The sequence below is a fragment of the Rhea americana genome, unplaced genomic scaffold (genome assembly GCF_003343005.1).
Source record: "Rhea americana isolate MKP2758 unplaced genomic scaffold, rheAme1 scaffold_72, whole genome shotgun sequence".
NCBI classification, from domain to species: domain Eukaryota; kingdom Metazoa; phylum Chordata; class Aves; order Rheiformes; family Rheidae; genus Rhea; species Rhea americana.
In genome coordinates this window covers 3,370,139-3,383,666 of record NW_028186890.1, presented here as the reverse complement: position 1 = coordinate 3,383,666, position 13,528 = coordinate 3,370,139, and the positions used below count along the sequence as shown (strand labels likewise).

The window sequence follows — 13,528 nt, the reverse complement described above, 5'->3', positions numbered from 1 at the left end:
TGCAGAGGCCCTCCACAGACCCAGAAAGGGCTGCTGCAGGGCTGGAGCAACTGCCTGAGCCTCTGCTGAGCTTTGGAGGGCAGCAGCAGCTTTCCAGGGAGGGGGTAGAGCCAGGGCAGGCCATCAGGGAAGAAGAAGGTGGCAGGCAGATGGTAGCTCCTGGCAGGCTTTCCTCCATGCCCAGCCTTTCTCCTCGCTGCCGAGGAGCAGCGGCAGCAGCTCTGCTCTGCCCCAGGCAACATCACTGTGGCACAGCCATGGGAAACCAGCCGGACTCACCAAGCCGGCACAGCCCAGCTGCTGGCTCTGCCTCCAGGGCTGGTGCCCGGCCCCACGCCCCCACCATGCCCTCCTGGGCCTTCTCAGCTCAGGCGTCTCAGGGGGTGTCCCCCGGGGACAGCTGTCTGCTGGTCCCTGCAGACCACCCTCGCCCCCGGCAGCAGGGTGTGCTCGGCGATGGGCGGCACTTCTGCACGTGGCACTGCAGATGCAGGCTGGGCTGCGCACATGCGTGTGTATTTGCCCGAACAACCCTTCCGCTGCATGCACACACGTCCCCAAGCCCGTGCCATCCTGTCCTTGGGCCTTCAGGAGCTCTGCCTCGCCTCCGGGCAGGGGCAGAGAAGGATGGGGTGGAAGGAGGCTTTGCATCCAGGCGATATAACCCCTCCAACCAGGGCCCTCCAGTGCCCACCATAYGACTGCTTGAGCTGTTAATGAAAAACTTTTCACCAATGACCCTGTGATGCAGCAGGGGCTTGAAAGTAAGAGGGAAATGTCAAACTCTGCTGCAGCAAAATTGCTGCCTTGGAAAGAAAGGAGGGGGGGAAATAAAAGCAAAGCAAAGCAAAGCAAGAAGTAATATATCTTGATCCCTTTTCCCCCATAAAACCCTGGGAGGCTGGTGGAAGGAGCGGAAAGACTGAGCTAAGCCTGCAGGAAATTAAACATGAAATGAAAACAAGCTCAAGTTATTCAATTCTCTCATCCCAGGCTCCAATTTCCCATTCCAGGCCACTGATAAAATGGTGTCCAGTTTCAGTGCTTGAGGATGAATTCTGGCTCTGTTCTTGCAGGCTGGAGAGTGAAGGGCCTGTGGCCATCTCCAGAAGAAGGGGAGACAGCCTGGTCTTTAACAGGGGGATGGGATCTCGGAGACAGACAGACGGGCTGGGGCAGCAGGAGGCAGCAGTGGGGCTGGCGGGAGCAGTGGGGCACTGGGTTGAGCGGAGCAGCTCCCGCCACAGCAGGACAGAGCCCCACGGCCAGCCCCCACCCCGCTTCTGGCCAAGACCGAAGTGTCCCGGGTGAGGCCCGGCTCAGACCCGCCGGAGCCGGGGCGGGGGTCTTCGGGGGGAGGCCGGCAGCAGCGGGGCAGGCAGCCGCGGGGGCGGCRCGGGAGGCTCCCCCTTTCTTCGCGTCAGCCTCTCCACCCGCCGCGGCATGTCAGATGTGCGTGCATGTGGATTTGGGTCCCAGCACGTGGCTGCGTGCTTGTGGAGCCACGAAACGTTTTCTGTTCTGTAGATTTTTATAGGCCTGGTTAGGTACATCAGGCCTTATCAAACCACTGTCTGCAGGAGTCAAACGCATGCTGCTAGCCTACACTCCCACTCTAGCTAGTAACACTGACACGCAGCCCGTAAGGACTGCTTATTCCTGCATGAAACACYCCATCCCGACCCCAGAGGACCGGGCTGCAGTCTCTCCTGTCACATTGCCCTCCCATGGCAGCATCCCTCCACTAAAGGCAGCTTGCAAAGAAAAGAAAATGGGCTTTTGTTATATTTGCTTTCTAAAAGCAGTGTCTTCTAAGGTTCAGGAAGCCAACAGAGACATAAAATYGCTTGGTTTTCTGCTGGCATCCTTGCATTATCACTGTCCCGCCTGCCACTGGAGAACCCCTGCCGTAGGACGCCAAGCAGCCCAAAGGAGCTTGGGCCAGYGGAGAAACGATAATTTGAAAAAAGCGGTCCAAATCTTGTTGCAAGTGTTTTGGATCAGCAGACCACTGCCAGCCCCCAGAGCTTCTTGAGTGCCCCAGGCATCAGTCTTTTGACAGCAGACACTTTTCATTTCCAGCCTGACACGGTTCTGTGGCTGATTTGCCACAGGCAAATCCCTACCAATACCGTGGGGATTGCRATTTGGGAACCACCGGTTTAAAGCATTTTGCTTTTGCTAGCAGCAGTTGAATTCAATGCCTGCACAAATGGCAGAGGAGAAAACCCCACCTGGGGTGGGGGGTGTCCCACCGCACGAGCCCCGCTTTGGTGCCTTTGGCGGTGACGCCCGCCGGGCCGGGCGCTGCTGCCGGAGCCTGCGTTTTCGCCCCGGCCGCCGCGCCGGGGGGGGGGGGGGGCTGCATATGCCTGGCACATGTTGGCCCCAGCCCCGCGCGTGGCCGGCGCCGCGCTCCCTACCTGCTCCCCACCCCTCCGCACACAGCGGGCCCCCGCGCCGCGCAGGAACCGGGTCACCACCGCCAGCTTTGAGCCTGCAGATCAAAGCAGCGTGAGCCCCGGGACTGGCCTGCAGCTGGGCTGCTACGGCCGTGCCAAGAGGAGGGAGAAGAAACGCAGACAGCCGCCTGGGGCATCGGACCTGCTCCAGCAGGACGCGCTTCATGTGCCGCGCGCCCTCGGCAGCGGTAGCGCTGGGGCCCTTCTGCGGCTTTCAGTGCCCCGTCTGCAAATCCCCCCCCCCGGGTCACTGATATTTTAACCATGGAGGCAGTGTCAGGCTGCTGCTCTGGATCTGGCCGTCTCGGGACCCCCAAACCACAAATCCCCGAGCTCCTCGCTGCCCTGGCGCATGCTGCAGATGCCACCCCTCTCCTGTCCCCGAAGCCTGGCTGCCGCCCTCCCTGGGCCGAGCGACCCTCTCGCCCTGCGTATCCTCCCCAGACGGCCGGAGCGGTGTCTGGTTTCGGCAGCTGCCCRCGAGGAGCAGAGCTGCCCCTCCGGCCCCGCCAGGCGCTGCCCAGCCGAGCCGTCAGTTAGCGGTGCCCCCCTTCCTCCCCGAGTCACCGTGCAAAACTCAAAGCAGAAACGAGAGGCTCTTGGGCTGCTTCTTTCATGCACTGGCGTGACCTGCACAACCCAGCCCCTGGTGATCGCATGCATCTCTCCAGGCCTTCAAAGCAGCTCTTGATTGATGTGTTTCCCTGACTCACAAGGTTCAAGAGGCTTTGAAGACACTGGGCCAGGCTCTGATCTCTCTTATGCTGATGCAAATCAGGAGCAATGGTGCTGACAACAGTGCAATAATCCACACTGATGTCAAGCCAGTAAAAATAAGAGCAGAACCAGAGTTTTGGTCTTTCCTCTGCCTTGAGGGGATCTGGACAAATGAGTGTGAAGCAGAGAGCTACAAACCCTGCAAAGAAAACTGGGTGGAAAATAAAAGTGTGCAGCTCGGTAGAAGTGCACTTGCCATTTCCTGGGTCTAAGAAGGGAACCGTTGTCCTACTTTTTTTTTTCTTTTCATAGTCAAGAAAAACAAGACAGAGTCCAGTGATAAGGTCCCAGCTGATGGCATTGTCATAACCAGAGTTCAAGCCCCAGGAATTTGCAGCTGAAAATGAGGAAAAMCTATTTTACTGTGAGGGAGGTTGAGCACTGGAGCAGGTTGCCCAGGGAGGTTGTGAATATCTCCATCCTTGGAGATGTTCAAAGCCATCTGCACACGGTCCCAGACAACCTGCTATAGGTGGCCCTGCTTCAGCAGGAGGGTTGGACCAGATGCCCAGCGAGGTCTGCAAGGTGCACGGGTACCAGCGGGCTGCCCGGGGCCACTGGGACCCCGCTTGCCCTCCTCACGGCCCCCTGTCACCCTCTCCCCCAGGTCTGGTTCCAGAACCGGCGAGCCAAGTGGCGCAAGCGGGAGCGGTTYGGCCAGATGCAGCAGGTCCGCACCCACTTCTCCACCGCCTACGAGCTGCCCCTGCTCACCCGCGCCGAGAACTACGCCCAGGTGAGCACCACCCCCCCGGCACGTCCCGCATCCCGTGTCCGTCCAGCACGTGCTGCTGTGCTGTCCATCTCCCCTCCCGTGGGCCATGGCCCTGTAACCTTCCAGCTGCAGAAAGGATATTTAATGCCTTAAACCTAGCAGTTCCCAGGTGGCCTTCATTTTGTCAGGCTGAGCAGAAGCTGTTTTCTCCCAGCAGACGGGCAGGGCATCTTCGCAGGCCCACTGCCCCGAGCTGGCGGCGCCGCGGGCGCCCTCCTGCTCCTGCCCTCCGGCGCGCTGCTAAGCTCCCTGGCCAGCGCCGCGCCAAGCTCCCCGCAGCCCCGCCGCCGGCGTCCGAACWGGGCACGGTCAGCGACGGCTGCGCACGGCGCCCTGCACGGTCAGCCCGACACGGGGCAGCGAGGCCGGCTCGGCGCGAGCCGTGGTGGAAGCGCAGCAGCACCAGGCTGAGCCACTGCTGGAGCTGCTCCCCAGCGAGGCTGCCGGGGGCCTGCCGAGCTGCTGCGCTTCCTTCCACACAGTCTAGCACAGAGCCTGAGGAGCAGGTTGGCCTCAGAAAGGCCTTTGGACTGACCAAAGCGAACACAGTGCTCTAGAAAAACTCCTTTGCCTAATCTGCCCTKGATTTGGGACAATGAAGAAGCCTGTCTGAGATGACCCCTGCACTGGGGAAGGAGCAGGAGCATTGGTTTGGGCAGGCTCCAGCTGTGCCTATGCACTGCACCCTCCCTCTGGACCCTCCGCAGGACAGCACAGTCCCATGAGATGCTGCAGTGCCGTGGGATGGTGCAGTCTCATGGGAGGGTGCATCCCCAGCGGAGGGTGCAGCCCCCCCCCCAAGCACACAAGGACTAGCCGCCTCCCGTTCAGCCTGCACCGGGCTCCTTGCTTCCCACATACCTGAGAGCCRGGGCAGCCAGCAGCCAGCTCAGGTCAACAGCCACGCTTGCAGAGCTGCTCCAGGCACTCATGAGGCCAGAGGGACCATAACCAGCAGTGCTGGAGCCAGGCCAGACAAGGGCAAGCAGGAGGCCCTGGGTGTTGCTGGATCAGAGATGCAAAATGAGAGTCTCTCCCTCGGTCGCTGGCCTGCTTCGTGCCTGYGCAGGGAAGGTGCTCTCCTCCAGCTCGGGGCCTCATCAGCAAAGAGCGGAGCAGATGCCGGCAGTGAGGAAGGGCTGGAGAAGCACCACCACCCTGCACTTGAGGTGGGAGCACACACGGCTAGATCGCTGCTATCRACCTTCCAGCAGCAACCTCGCATGCTCTTCTGCCTTTTGCCCCACACAGCAAGCTCAAGCAGCTCCCCTGCTCCTTCCCCATCTACTCTGCCCTCGTGAGATTGGAAAGACAAGTGCCTCCAACCCCATTCCTCACCTCCTCTTTCTCCTTCAGTATAAACTGCTCTTTGGATCCCCTCTCCTTTGGTCTCTAGACTGGTTTACAACAGACTTTCTTATCTCCACTCCAGACCAGATAAAAAGACCATATTCTCTCCCACTGCCCTTGGTCCATCACCTCCAGAACTTGCAGCCCCCTGTCTGAAGGCAGGAAGACCCYGCGCCAGCCTCTGAGCCCCTGTCCTGCTGTGGGTGGGAACACTCTGCGTCCCTCCCATGGGRCGTGTGGCTGCCCCTCAGCACCACATCCTGCATGGGCACCTCGGCCCGGGGTTGTGCCCGGGGCGCCGTGTCCCGCAGCGGCAGCAGCCGGGCTGACCCGGAGCTGGGAGSGAGCGGGGCGTCCCACCAAGGCTGCTGCCCGCCTCGTGCGTGCGTGGCTGTGGCGGGGCTCTCCCTCGCCGGGCCCATCCTGCCACGGGTGGCCCTGACGCTTCTTCTCCACCTCCCCCAGATCCAGAATCCCTCCTGGATCGGCAACAACGGCGCCGCCTCCCCCGTGCCCGCCTGCGTGGTCCCCTGCGACACGGTGCCCTCCTGCATGTCCCCCCACGCTCACCCCCACGCGGCCGGCGGCGTCTCCGACTTCCTCAGCGTCTCCGGCCCCGGCAGCCACGTGGGACAGACTCACATGGGCAGCCTCTTCGGCACGGCCGGCATCAGCCCCGGCCTCAACGGCTACGAGCTGAACAGCGAGCCGGACCGCAAGACCTCCAGCATCGCCGCCCTGCGGATGAAGGCGAAGGAGCACAGCGCCGCTATCTCCTGGGCGACATGACAGGGTTGTGACCCAGCGCCCAGAGACGGCGAGCGAGCAAACGAGGACAGCCGAAAAAATCCATCCGCTTGGACTCCAGACAGCCATTTCCTCCTTGGGGATCTGGATGCAGCACTTTTAGCTACCCTAGGTATACAAAGTACATATGTTAACGTAAGTGGAGTGTTTCCAGCACAAACACGGGGACCGTGTAGCTTCCTGGGAGCAGGCAGGGAAAGGGAAGATGTGGAGCAGCAGCTCTTCCAGCGAGGCTTGGTTCGGGACGTGTCCCCCGTCACCATSACCATCACCTTCCCAGTGACCCGGGCACTTTTTCTCCCCGCTCCTTTTTCTGACACCAGACCTGCCTTTCCAAGCAGCAAAAGCCAGCCGGTGTTTCCAGCGGGYTCCCGCRYGCCGCCCGMYGCGGGCACRCGCGTGCACACGCACACACGCACATCTCCCCCTCCCAGCCCGCCCGCAGCGTTGCCCGGCTCGGCTCTGCCCCGGGCAGGGGACGGGGTGGGGACTCTGGCACCAGCAAAGAGACACGGCCCCGGCTGCTCCCGTCCGCTTGGCGGGAGGCTCGGCTTCCCGCGGCTGAACGGGACATGGCTGGGGCGATGCCCGCGGCTGGGAAGAAGGCGACGTTGCTCTCGTCTCCTTCTGCCCTGCCTCCCCTCCACCTCGCAGTGGAGCCTTAGGTGAAGCAAGAAGCTGCAGAGGCCCTGAGGATGCAAAGGGGAGGCCGCTTTCCCAACCACGCGTGGTGCCACCATAGCGTGACTCTGTCATCTCTCTGGTGCCCCAGCCTGAGTTGGGAGATGGCCCTGGGAGATGACAACTTCCCAGCCTRCTTTCAGGTGACACCGCAGTGAGCACCTCAGGTTTGCTTTGCTCAGGCCACCAGCAGCATGTGGTGGGGCAGGGAAACACTCCCTCGGGCTTTTACCGGGTCAGGAATTACTATCCCCGTTTAGAGCCAGCCCCCGTGGGAGGCCAGCAGCTGCGCAGGTCCCCAGAGGGGCAGGAGCCCCCTCTAAGGAACAGCTCACAGCTGGGCTTGCACGAGGCCACCAAATCCCTCATGCACCTTGTCCTGGCGTCCAGGTATCTGCAACCTGCCCTTCCCCGCAGCAAACGACGCCGTGCCCCTGCAGGCACCGCTGCACAGGGGAGCGGCAGGGCAGGGACCCACGGCTGCAAAGACAGTGGCGTTGTCCCACCTCCTGCCACCTCGGATCCTCCTCCCCCTGCGCAGGAGCRCAGGAAACCCAAGAACTGGCTTGCCTGAGCCCACATCCCTCCCTGAACACCCCCCAAGGTCTCTCACCTGTCCAGTACTAACGGCTGGGTGAGATATCCTTTGCAAGGCTAATTATTTTCCAGGCTTTCCAGTAATCTYGTAGTGCCAGGATAACTTTGGGATTTCTTTTTACTCCACTGAACTATCACTAAGGACAGGCTGAAGGTCATTTGAGCACCAAGACCCACACAGCCTAGAAAGGGAACGACAAGACTTTGCTCCCATAAAAAAATGTATGTCACCTTGCCCTCCCTCCTTAAGCTCAGTATTAGGGAACCTTGGGGACCTTGGACTCCAAGGAGTATTTAGTGGCCTTGGAAAAGGCTCCAAATAAGCTACAACCAAATAGCAGGTTTCAAGTTACTGTATACAGCATAAAAGTATTTCTATAGTGCCTAGACATTGCCGTGCGCTAGATAAATGATACATCATTGCTAGATCAAATGTAATATATATATTTATTGGCGTAAGCAAAGACCAGTAGTACTGTCTCTTTTGTCTCCYCAGAAATGCCAGGAGGTGCCTTGCTTGGCACTCACAGGGAACCCGCGTGCGTTTAACCATGCGTAGGAACAGGGCTGCTCCCACCAGGAGCTRCCGGGACTTACGCCCAACCTAAGCATTCAGCTGAGTGACTGGGCAGGGTGTTTTTGGTGCTGAAAATGATGCTGATCACTGTTTCAGACAGCACCACTGTCTAAACCTATGRTTCTTTTGCATGCAGTGACAGCAGTGTAACAGTCTAAATTGCATTTAAACACCAACTCGTTCCTTACCTCYATAAACACCCCAAACTCCTTTCTGCTGGAAAAAGCCCTTTTCGGTGAGCTGAAGGGGAAGGCGTTTTACAGCCCGGTGCTTGTCCCCCGGGGCGAGCAGCCAGGAGCCCGCGGAGGCTCAGCTGCCACGCCGTGCGCACGACCACGGCGGCGGCTGCTCCCGCGCCGGCGGCAGGCACGAGCCGCCCTCGCCAGGCGCTGCGGGCACAGGCACGCCGGCACCGAGCCGCCGTCGCGCGGGAAGCCGAGCGCTGCGACGGGAGCGTGTCCGCAGCCACGCGGCGGAGGGGGCTGCTCTGCGGACAGCCCGGCAGCACGGGTGATGCTTTCGCTGCTGGAGTCGAGGGGTGTTTTTTTTCCTCGCTGGCCCCATCGGGCCAGGATCTTGCCCAAGCTCTTTAACGGCTCACAGGATTAAGTCCTGTATCCCTTGTCTTGTTAGAGGGAGAGGAGACTTTCCAGGCAGTCGAACGAGCTTTAACAGAGAGGTTTGGCCCCTACTTTCACTTACCTTAAAACCCACGTGCAAAGCACGTGCTGGACTTGCTCAACCTATTTTAAACGCTGGCACGTGCTCAGCCCTGAGCCAGCCCGAGTGCATCACGGGGCGAGCGGGGCCTCCTGTTTGCAAGATCCCCGCCGCGGGGGTCCTGCCGCCGGCAGCGCGCGGGCGCCCAGCTCGCCCGGCCTCGTCCCCTGTCCCCAGGGCCGCTGCCGTCCCCCCACGGCTCCCCGGGCACCCGCGCCGTGGGGCTTGCTGGAAGCCTCGGAGAGCAGCTAGCCAGGCAGCTTTTACCTGTGTGCGTCTGTATTTACACCCCCTTCTTTCTTTTTAATTAATTAAAATGTTTTTAAAAATAGCCATTAAATTAACAAGACAAACTCTATAAATATATATATATAAATATAAATATATATATATCAATCTTAATCTAGCCAGCCTGTGGTTACTGCATTTCTCAAGGGTCACAGGGTCAGTGCCGTTCTTGCAATCTCGAGTCACCACAGTGATGCTTTTTTAATTATTATTATTATTTTAATACCTTTCATCTCTATTTATGACTTGATTTTTTTTTTTTTTTTTTGGGGCTATTTATTTCTTAGTTAGTATTTCACTCCCGTGCACGCACGGACTCGCGATTCCCTGGCTTAGCCTCCCCCTGGAAGCCGCGAGCTTCCCCGCGGCCCGCGCGGCGGCGGGCGCCTGCCGAGCCCCGGGCGCCCTCCTGGGGGGCGGCGCGGGCCCGAGGGACGTCCCCGAGGAGCAGCCCCGGCGCGGGCCCCATCCCAGAGCGGCAGCCCCTCGGCAAACGCTCCGCAAACCGCCGCGGCCGAAAAGGCAGCTTCCCGGGAGGGGCGCAGAACGATCCGGCGGACGCACAGCCCCGCGTTTCTTTTGCCGCTCTGACCGACGCAGCAAAAAGCGAACAGCCTGAACTAGAAATCAAACCCAAACGGGAACGGGGAGGGGGGCAGACCCAGACTGAAAGTCCTTGAGCCCGTGGAGCGGTACTAGTGGTGCTGCAGGAGGCGGCAGAGCCCCCCTGCACCCTGTTAACTCTTTGCTGGTAACACGATCACCCACTCCCCCCGCATAGCTAGGTAGGTAGGTAGAGCTAGGACTTTTATACTACTGATTTTGAAGGACAGTTTTCAATGTATAATAATATATCAGTTTAGGTGTGCCGTGTTTGAAAGAGAGACTGGGAGAAAGACAGAAAACGAACCTCAATCGACACTATTGTTTCTGTTGTAAAATATTGTAACCTTGTATAAATGCAACTTTTTTTTTTTTTTTCCTTTAGCTTAATGGCCTGGGGTAGAACATATTAAAAAGAAAAAAGGAGTTTTAAAAAGTTCAGGAAAAAAAGAATTAAAAAATATTAAAAATGTTGTCATGTGAGGTTTGTGCCAYGCAATGTTAATGCCTATGCAGCCATGTATTACCAGCTCATTACAGTGGAATATTAAAGAAGAACAAACAGCCTTGCAGCTTGTTTTTTTGTTTTTGTTTTTGGTTTTTTTTTGCTTTTTTTGTTTGGGTATTTTTTTTTACATTTTTGAAGTAAATTATTGCACTTGCAGCTTTTTTTTCCTTGCTTTTGGGGGGAAGAGGGAGGGGCTGGCATTTCTGGGCACCAATTCTTTTTTTTGTTGTTTGTTTGTTTTGTTTTTTTTTTCATTTTCTTAAAGGAGTGAAATTGCTGGGAAGGAACCTGCTTCCAGGCTGCCCTGGCTGAGGAGACACAAACACTGTTGTTGTTGCTTTGGTTTGCAATAAACTCCTTCTCTTCTCCCCTCTCAACCGGGATCCGTCTGGTTTGTTCCTGACTCATGACAGATGAAACGTGATCAGAGGGGCCTCCAAAATCTCACGTTAATTGAAGTTGGCAAAAAATACTAACAGTGCCCTTTTGAACTGCTGACACAGTGCAGAATGGATTAGCCGGGGGTAGATTAACAACAGGTGGCAGCTCACGGGCCGCTGCCTCTCCCGGCACAAAGAGGTTGTCAGCAGCCAGCAGCCGGGCGCGGGAAGGTCCTGCGAGCCGGCGTCAGGCTGCGAGGGCATCGCAGCATCGCCACCGCGAGCAAAAGGGGCAGCGGGGCCGCAGGGAGACCTGCCGTCTGCAGGGACCTACCTGCCTCTTTTTTTTCCTACCAATAACCCTCAGCTGTGACATCCTTTCCCTCGGGCTTCACCAACCCGCCAGYGCTGGCACTAGTAGCTTGGGTAAGAGCCCAAGTCCCTGCACCCTGACACTGGGGGATCCAGTTTGAGCTCAGGCAGAGCTGCGAAGGTGCCCAGTGACCCGCTAGGGCCAGCCTTTCCCTCGGTCAACCAGGAGCATCAGCCTGGCTCAGATAGAGCGGGCTGTTTTCCATCTCCCAAGAAGCGGATAACACAGGTGCTGTTGCAAGCTTATCCATTCCTCTCACTTGCAGAAGAAAAATTCCTTCCCTCCCTGAGCACTCAAAGCCAGATTCTCCAGATGTTGGCAAAGCTCTGACTATTAACAGCCTAAAGCCAGTTTCATCCTGGTTGTGTGGSTTTACATCAGAAATCGCTCCTGATCGGGAAGCTGCCAGGAAAGGATGCAACTCTCGGAYGAACAGCTTTACCCGTACTACAGTCAATGATCTTGCACTTACCGGTATTTAACCTAAAGTGTATCATTTGCAGAGGCAAAACATATTTCTTCTATATCCATATGAGTGAAGAAGACACCAAGTTTAGCTGAAAAGTCTCTCTATAACCTCTAGAGAGTGTCCGGACCCAGATTAAAATTCTGCACTCTTCTGCCAAAGCTACACTTTCCTACCGGGATTACAGAAGTTTAAAAAGCATTAAGGGATTTCTCACTGGGATACGTGGCCACAGTGCCTCTGTTAACATGTTCCTTCTCTGCCRGAGAACACAACTTTGAGGCAGGGCAAAGTTTGGGCAGTTTTAACAAAAAACAATTTTTTTTGCTCCTGTAAACTAAACAGATCTGCCTTTTTTCTTCTTATTTTTAAAAGCAGGTTACCAGCCTTTAAGCGGATGGATGTACAATCATCTTCCCATCGGCAAGAAGGTAAAAGCCATACAAGGTGCATCTAGTTCYGGCCAGATGGAGCCCACATGTAAAGGTGTTGCATTTAATCTGAGACAAACAAGTGTTTATTATTTGTGAAAGGATCTTCCACTTTCTCTTGCTTCTCAGTTCATAACTTACTCACAAGGCAAACCAGATGCTCCGAGTTAGCAATCTGCTCCTTTCGCCGCAGCCCTGAATTCCTGGATCTCATTTTACGGWGCTTTCTGCGCGCAGCCTTTCCCCTGTAGTCCTTCTCTGTATGAAGTGTGGCAAATGGGGCATCGCTCCCTGTCAGTCCTCAGCTGCAGGCGCCCAGCGCTAGCTGCAGCTAGACACAGCTGAGATCCGGCCTTCCCCTTTAAAGATTTTACAGAAGAGTGACTGGTAAGTTTTTGGGTGAGCAAGGTGAGAAACAACATTTTCCGAGAGTGAACAGAGCTATATGAACAGGAGGCAAGAACTGTGCATAAAGCCTCAGGTACCTTTCTAAAGGACYCTGGGCATCCCCTAGAGGAGCAGTACCAGTGGGATGTTCCCGCTGGGCTCGCAGGCAGGTGGGCATCCACGAGGGGCACTTTTCAGCCAGCCTCAAGTTTTGGCTTTTAGTTTTACAGGTTCTCATTGCTGCACTGAGCAGGGAGCTGAGCAAGCTTCGTCCTTAAAAGCGCAGGGTGCAACAGCAAGCACGTCTCCTAATCACACACTGGAACAACTCCTTGTGTATCCCAAGCTCTTCATGTCTTTATTGGTCAAATGGTCCATCCTTCAATTCTTTCCAATCACCCAACTAAAATTTAGGCTAAAAATCCAGTCAAATGACTTAATAATTAATCCAGTATTTTCTTTTTCTTACAATGCTGTAGGAATAGTAACAACATGGGTTATTTCTCTTTCTAGCTACTGGTTCTCCCCTTGCTCATCTCATCTGTTGCTTCTCACCCCCCATAGAGTCTAACCAGTGCTACAGCACTGATCTACATCCACAGAGGCACCAAAACCATGTCCAGGTTCCACTGATTTCAGTCCACACAAGTAACTGCAGAGTTGTCATTCCTGCCTGCAACATGAACAGTTCCTATTTATGCAAGTAAAAGGCATTTGAAGTGAATAAAGGACATTCGAAGTATTATTACTGGATCCTTCTCCAGACAAACGAAGACAGTAAACAGGCAACCTTGCAGGGAATACCTTTGAGCCATACTGCCTGTTTCGAGTTGGAAAACTCCCGGCGTGCTGCTCGCTCTGTGCCACTCCACTTAATTGCCTCARTTGTTGCTGCTATCCTGTAATGGGAAACATAACTCGCTTTCAAAGCAACCACAAGAAGCTGCAGACAGGGGAATCCTGAAGATCAGCAGAGGTGGGACTGCATTACAGCCATTTACATCAGACTGAAATTACACAGAGTGCACCAGGAATGTCTCCAAATGGCTTCAAGCCAAGGCAGGCTGAAGCATGCTGACACTAAAAGTCAAGGCTAGCAGTCCTCTAGCTTGGTATTGAACTACCCAGAACTCCAAACAAACAGCATTTAAGACAAAGCATGGTCACATTGCTAAAACACAGGCCTAGGATTCTGGTCATATCCCGTTTCACCCACACAGCTCCTGCAGCCTGGGGTAAATCACAGCTTCTCTCTAATTGTCTAYTGCAATAACAGGTAAGACACTGGTTTTACTCAAGCAGAAGGAATATGAAGCTCTATTTATTGTTGTGCTCAGATACAACAG

At 56.0% G+C, this 13,528-nt stretch overlaps 1 protein-coding gene across 3 annotated transcripts in view; it reads left to right on the top strand.

The window, feature by feature from the left end:
* The window catches only part of ALX4 (ALX homeobox 4), a 69,430-nt gene extending 59,221 nt beyond the window's left edge, over positions 1 to 10,209 (top strand). For all 3 annotated transcript variants that reach the window (XM_085321865.1, XM_085321863.1, XM_085321864.1), the window contains 2 exons: positions 3,847 to 3,975; positions 5,830 to 10,209. In XM_085321865.1, the coding sequence (XP_085177991.1) occupies positions 3,847 to 3,975; positions 5,830 to 6,153 (453 nt within the window). In that variant the 3' untranslated portion in view covers positions 6,154 to 10,209. The remainder of the gene's footprint in view (positions 1 to 3,846; positions 3,976 to 5,829) is intronic.
* The last annotated feature ends 3,319 nt before the right edge of the window (positions 10,210 to 13,528 follow it).